General features: G+C 51.3%; 1 protein-coding gene across 1 annotated transcript in view; it reads left to right on the forward strand.

Annotated features, from left to right (window-relative positions):
- The first annotated feature begins 5,239 nt into the window (after positions 1 to 5,239).
- ARX (aristaless related homeobox) overlaps positions 5,240 to 7,220 on the forward strand; it is a 10,713-nt gene continuing 8,732 nt past the window's right edge. Inside the window, exons 1-2 of the mRNA XM_006835669.1 lie at positions 5,240 to 5,435; positions 7,104 to 7,216. Coding sequence (XP_006835732.1) covers positions 5,240 to 5,435; positions 7,104 to 7,216 — 309 coding nt within the window. The remainder of the gene's footprint in view (positions 5,436 to 7,103; positions 7,217 to 7,220) is intronic.

Consider the following 7,220-nt stretch of genomic DNA (forward strand, 5'->3'; position numbering starts at 1 on the left):
CCGTCCTGCTTTTGAGAGGAGAAAGCAGATGGTGGTGGTGACAGGGCGCCAGGAAGTTTCCCTCATGGGCCTGGACACCTGGGGGGTGGGGGCGGCAGGAGATAGGGATCTTCCACCTAGGGCCTCCGGGTGACAATCTGACCACTTTCTTTTTGCACGTGGGAGGTTGCACACGTCCTCCTTTCCGGGAGCGGACGTGGTGCTGCGACCTTCTAGCTGAGCTTTGTGCTAGGAGCACAATTTGCGAACGAATGCCTCCGTGGCTACCTGCTTGGAAGATGGGGAGGGGGTCCTGTTTGCGCCCCAGTTCTGCTGTGCCACCCCTCCCCTGGCTGCTGAGGGACAACAGAAAGTGGCCAAGTTTGCAAATAAGTGGAGTTTCCTATAACATGTCCCTACCTCGAGGGCGGCTCGGCCCTACACTGCTGCTTCCCAAAAAGCTGCTTTCCACAGCCACTCCCCGCCGAAAAGCCAATTTCTCGGTCCCTTTGGACCTTCCCATGGGCTACCCCTCAAAACACATCAACAAACAAACCGCTTCCACAAACATGTGCAAGCGTCGGTGGGGAAGAACTGAGGCAGGGGGCCAAGAAGGTGAGGGGCTCCGTGCTAGGCAATCGGATAATAGGATGGGGGTCACATTTCCTCCTATTATCAGACTTCCAGGAGGACAGACCTGGATCTGGGCCAGAAGTTGATTGCCCAATATGTAAGGTAAGCACGGGTTTAGTTGTGCTTACTTACTAATACAGGGTCGCTATGGGTCGGAACCGACTCGATGGCACATAACAACAACAACAACTTACTAATCTGTAGTAAATAGTTTAGTTTTCACAGGGGTTTCACCACATGTGGACTGTACGTTTGAAAACAAGCTTTGATTCTGTAGTAAGGTGCTGTGGACTTGGTAGAGGAAGAGATGCCAGCCAGACCTGGAAGCAGGATTTCACTGTAGTGAAAACATGTGAAATTGTTCACTACAGATTAGTCAGTAAGCACCAGTAAACTCGTGCTTACCTTGCTTACTGGGTAATCCAATACTGAATTTAGGGAGGAAAATGCAGACCCTAGACTGGCTGTGACTCTGAAAGCAGCATTTGAGGAGGCTAACCTTTACCGGTAGGAGTTAAGGGAGGAGGGTAGGGGGAGGCAATCTTTCAGTTCATGCCCTCCAGCTCTTCCCAGCACCGGCTGTCAATCGCGAGGCGTGTTATCCTCACTAGGCTTCAGTTTGTTTGCCTGATCTCAGCAAGGTTTTCTTCCACAAGTAGAACTATAATTGCTATAATTCTACTGTATCATTTGGATCATTGCAGTATTGTTGTTTTCTCTCCCTCTTTCTCTCCTCCTAACACTGCAATAACGCGCTCCAGTGTTAAATTAGCAGGTTGCGGAAGACCATAAATGAATGAAAGTTTGTTAAAAAAAGAGAGAGAGAGAGAGAGCGAAAGCACGAGAAAGATGAAATACATAAAACAGTAAAATGATTTGGCAAAGGGATCTCACATCACGGAGAACCCTTGAGTGTAATCAGGACTTATTGTCTTCCCTTGCAATGGCTTCCAAATTGGTCGCCAGACGCCAATGAAGTTTATTTCTATTGTTTAAATATATGTTTTGAAGAAGTTGAGCATAATTTAAGGAGACCTGGGGTGTCCGGTGCGGCTGGAAGCCCATTATAGCTTTATTTATCTGTGTGTATATTGCACATTAAATTAAAACATCTCAAATGAAACATGTGTGCGGTTAACTCTACTCTAAACCCCCCCCCATAATGACATAACTGCCACCCCCTTATCCCGCGTTTCTTGCAAATACCATTTTGAAACTAGTATAGAATTTGCTCTCACCACAGAAGAAAAAGGAGGTTTCTTCCATTCGCCTCTTCAAAGTAATTATTATTTCCGGTCCTGGGGACAAAGCTCATTTTTATCATAGCCAAGAGTTTTAATTAAGCTCCTGTGACCCTTACTTCCAACCTCCATTGTCATTCTTATTTGAGTGATTGATTTCACAAGCAGATGAACCTCAAACCATTGTTCTCCAGACAGAGCAGAAAAAGCAATCCAACATTGTAGATCCCAAAGATGAGGGGAACTAGGTGTTTGTGAATAGCAATGTACAAACATAAATAATATGATCACTAAAAGGAAATTACTTTGATTAGTGGATAAAAGAAGTGAAGAAAGTAAGGTGTCATTTTGCTGACAGTAAATATCAAATTGTGCTTAACTAAAAGTTATTTTCTACCTAGTCAAAGTCTACCTAGTCAACAAACCAATTCCATTCTTCTTCCATATTAGAGGGAACCTTCTCTCTTTTTTCTTTTTTAAAAAGAACACATAGGATCACACCCAGACGTCTTAAACCCATGTTCTGATCAGACACTGTGGCGACACCAGCAAATTCCATCTCCCTTTGGTATGTCATAAAAGTTTCTGGGTTTTGTTTGTTTGTTTTTTATCTGGACGAGAGTCAACAGTCAATTTTGAAGTGGGGTATTGAATGTGACAAAGATCACTGCAGGGTGTAAAAATGCGCCCCTTCTCCCCAATGTGAAAGGACATGCCTTCCCGGCACCAGCCTCACTTATGAAGGTTGATCAAGAAAGACACCATAAAAGAAAGAAAGAAAATAACAAAACAGACCAAGCTAGTGTCTTCACACGGGTCTCCCAGAGAAATCCTGGCCATGCCATTAATAGAATTCAGTTTAGTTCCAGAGGTCATTCCATCAGAATCAGAAATTCTATGTTAACCTCCCCTTTTACAGTGGATGCTTAAAATTAGACTACACCCCCAGTAGAAAGTCCAACTCTTTTTTAAAAGCAGGAGAACAGCTGCAGAAAGGGGAGGAGGGGAACCGACGGAAGCGAAGTCTTCTGCGGAGAGAATTTCAACTCCATTGGGTTCTCTGCAGTGATTTGTGCATTTGTGTCTCTGGTTGTTGAACACGATTTTTCTTGGCCTGCTTCACAGCCCACCACTCCCTGCGTGTGCTGAGTCTACTCTGAAGTCACCTAGCCCCCCGGCAGCCGGGTCTTGTGGATTTCCGATGCGGGCCCTGGCGAGGAGAAACAATGCCTCGGTGCCCCCATTTGTATGCCAACCTCAGGGACAACATGCGAGGGTCCGCAGCTGGAGGCGCCCAGTACACCGTCGCGTCTCTCCGTCGCTCCCCTCCGAGGAGCCCCGCGCACCGGGGCTGTGCTTTCCGGGCCAGGGGGACGAAGTAGGAGAGGGGAGTAAATCAGAACACCACAGGCTGCTTAAAAGTTGAACAGAATGTGTAAACAAACAAACAAACAAACAAACAAACAAACAAACACCTCAACTGTTGGCGAGGATGGAGAAGGGAGAATGCGGGAGAGGCAGGAGAAGGTCCCAGGTGCCTGGGAACCACCGAGAGGACTTAAAGAAAATCAAGTATCAGTGATAACTCGGCTTCTCCGTCTCTGCTCCCTGCACCCCATCATCTAAGGATAGGAAAAAATGAGAAACCAAAAACCTGAGAGTGAGAAAGAGACAGAGACGGACCGAGCTGAGCTCTTTTCCCTCCTGCCTATAATAGTAGTCGTAGTATCCGCATTAGGATTAGCATTATTAATGTGCCTGTTCCCAACCCTTCATTCTCCTCAAGTTGTATCTCAAATGCTCTTGCCAAGCCAGCCCGATCTGTCTGCCACCCACCAGCATCCAAGAGTTATGCAGATGTTTATGGCTGTTAAAAAAAAAAAAAATCCTAGTTATGCATCCTTGTATTTTTTAATACTGACTGTAAGTGATTCAAGTATAATCCTTTGTAAAACGCTTTTCTCTTTGACACAGAGAAGGGGGTTGAGAGACGAAAACCCGGCGTGGATTCCCTGCCCCGGCCTTCTCCCACCCACCTCCTTCGCCCCCACCCGCCCGCATCAGGGCCCCTGGCTTGCTCTCAGGCCCCACACCCACAGCGAAGGCGTCCGTGCTGGCCCCTCGCCCGGGTTCTACCCTACATCAGCTGGGGACAGGTCTTGATTCTCCTGCTGGCCGCGCAGGACGTTGCTTGGGGAGAAACGCGCTTGTTCTCGGGCTCATCCCTCTCACCTTTGCTAGTGGGGGGCTGGCCTGAGGATCCAGGAGAATGGGGGGGGGGCGCTTAGACCGGGCTTTTCCCCAATCAGGGGCACTCAGAGAAACCCGCAGGTTCTGTTCCTGGGCATGGCTTAAGGGCATCCAGCCTTGGGGTGACCATCTAACTAACAGAGACGAACTTGTGAGGTTACAAGGGAGGTGAGTCGGGGTGGAGGGGAAGACCCCAGACCCGTCCGCAGCCGCCCTTCGCAGCCGCACCCTCTTGGGTCCCTTTCAGCTCCATCAGGGCTATAGGGAACCCCGCGCGCGGTGGGCAGAGCTTTGTCTTGAAGGGGGACTTTTGGGGAACTCTATTAACAAGACAGCAACACCCGTCTCCAGATGAAGACAAATGGCGCAAGACTTTGGGTCACAAGAGAAATCTGGACATTCTGACGCCAGGTGTTGCCTGCAGGTACTTGTAAGGCCGGTCCCACCCAGAGAGGCCAGCATGGCGCGCGCCCTGAGGCCCAGGCGGACGTGATCTCCGCTTGACCAGAAGTGCCTGATCGGTCCCAGCGGGAGACTCCAGGCCTCTCCTCCTGGGAGAGAGGCCCTCGGGCGCCCGCCACCCAAGTGGCCTCTACAGACCTGACATCAGAAAGGATTAGAGCTTCGTGCCCACCTAAAAGGGCTAAAGGAGGAGCAGCAAAAAGGCGATGGCGAACTTCGAAAGTTGGTAGTTTAACCACACAAACACACACACACTCACACACACAAAAGAACATTGGCGCTGGTGCGTGCCCGCTGCCCCCGCCCGCGCCCCCTCCAAAATCCAGTCCGGGCTTTGCGCAGCGCCCCCAGTCCGACTCAGCCCGGCCTCTAGCGAGAGCCAATCACAGGACGCCTCTCAGCACGTGGAGGAGAGAGACTCCAGCGCTCCGCGCCCGCAGCTCACTACACTTGTTACCGCTTGTCCTGAGCGTTGAGAGGACGAGCTCTGGCCGCAGGCAGGGCGGGAGCCGGCAACCAGCTAGCGAGGGAAGCAGAGCACAAAGATCGCTGACCTATCCGCGTTAGCACTAGCCGTTCCTCCACCCCTAGCCCCAACACACCTCTAGCCTTCCCCCTACCGGGAGAGGCAGCCAGCGGCCCGCTCACTGCGCCCAGCGAAAAAGCCCCCAGCCATGAGCAACCAGTACCAGGACGAGGGCTGCTCCGAGAGGCCGGAGTGCAAAAGTAAATCGCCAACTTTGCTCTCCTCCTACTGCATCGACAGTATACTGGGCCGGAGGAGCCCCTGCAAGATGCGACTGCTGGGAACCGCGCAGAGCCTGCCTGCCCCGCTAGCCAGCCGCGCGGACCAGGAGAAGGCCTTGCAAGGTAAGCCTGTGTCCGCCTGACCCCTATGTAGGGCGCTGGGCACTGGTTGGGGTGTTTGGTGTCTGGGAGGTACGGGCCTAAGGTTGTCCAGCTGAAGTCGGAGAAGAAAAGGCCTGGTGCTTCCAAGAGCGGTAACCATTTCTCCAGGGGCGGTCTCTCCCTCCCTCTCGGCTCCCAGGCAACAGAGGCCCGGCTGCGCTTTCCGGGCCCTTGGGTCCTTGGTGTTGGTCGTAGGCCGTTTAAATGCCCCCTTTGGAGGCCTTGGTTGTACTCTAAAGAGAGGCTACAGGTCAGAAGTAGCCGGTGCCAGGGTGGATCCTTGTAGCGACAACTTAAGAAGACAAGAAGCCCCAAAGCGTAGTGAATGGGGGTCTCCAGGCCTGGTGAGCTCGGCCTTTCCTTCCGACAGGATTTCTTTATATGCGGTATTTGGTTGTGGGGTGTTTTGTTTTATTATTATTTGTAGGTTACTTGTGACCTTTTAAACCTCAGTTTTGCAAAAGACGTCTCCCCAGGATTTCCCCAAATGCTCCTAATTGTGTTTGAAATGTCTAAAACGTGCGGCTCTTCGGTGGCTGCTTTTAGTCCTCTCTGCTGTGTTATTTAAAAAAATAGAGTTGAGCTGTTGAGAAGTTGTTTGAAAGGGTTTTTTTCCCCCCCTAATATTAAAAATTCCAGATCCACTGTCGTTTTCCCCCGCGGACCTGTTACACTCAAGTTTCGCCTTGAGCTGGTTGCAGGAGTATCACAGGGCAAGAATGGCTGATTTCTTGTAAAATAAATAAATAAATAAATAAAACGAAAACCAGTTGTCCAGCCGCAGCGCCACTTGGAAGAGAGGAGGGGGCGCAGAGAAGGGACCCTTTAAGACAAAAATGACTCCCTTTTTTTTCCGTCTGCGGTGGCCCATGTGCGAGGCGCTTCCTCAAAGGGAAGGAGCAGTCTGTGTCGGTTGAGCCCCTCTCCGCTTCCACCCCAACCCTTTCCCAGCTATTTTTCTTGGAGATGTTTTTTCTTTGCCTTTTTGTGCTCAGATCCCAAGGCCCCTCCCGCTGCGGGCTGGCTGGGGCGAGGCCTGCGCCCCGGGCCAGAGGGCCTATTCCCCCCATAGGGGTCGCCCGTGGGGCAGCGCCCCTCTCGCCCATCGAGGACCCAAAGGAGAAGCGGCGCGCGCAAAGGTCGTGCGCAAAGTTTTCGGCGTAGCAGTGATTTTTAAAAAAATTTTTTAAGTTGTTGAATGCTTTAGGATTCCTCCCTAGCCCGAAATTGGGGGTGAGAGAAACAAAGTGGGAGAGAGGGCAACGGGAATAAAGAAAAAGAGGAAGGTAGGAAAGGAGGGAAGAAGCGCGCGAAATGAGAATGGAAAGAAAGGGGAGAGAAGGAAAAGGGGGTGAAGAAAGGAAGGGAGAGGGGAAGAGAAAAAAAAAACGATAAGGAAAGAACACATACTAAAAGAAAACAAATCCAGGAAACAGAGGAAGAGATGACGGAAGGAAGGAAAATAGAGGAGTGAACGAAGGAGACGAAAGAATGGAGGGAGGACGAGAGAAGGGAGACAGGATGGAAACGAGAGAAAGGAAGAAAAAGCCGGCCAGAAAGTGGGGAAGCAGAGGAAGGGTTGGGATTTGGGCGGCGCCAGGCGCGCTGAGCAAGCTCCCTTGCCCGCAGGCTCCCCCAAAGGCAGCAGCACACCGTTCGAGGCCGAGCTGCACCTGCCTCCCAAGCTGCGGCGTCTGTACGGCCCGGGTGGGGGCCGCCTCCTCCAGGGCGCCGCGGCTGCGGCGG

Source organism: Chrysochloris asiatica, unplaced genomic scaffold (genome assembly GCF_000296735.1).
Source record: "Chrysochloris asiatica unplaced genomic scaffold, ChrAsi1.0 scaffold00018, whole genome shotgun sequence".
In the NCBI taxonomy this organism is placed as follows: Eukaryota; Metazoa; Chordata; class Mammalia; order Afrosoricida; family Chrysochloridae; genus Chrysochloris; species Chrysochloris asiatica.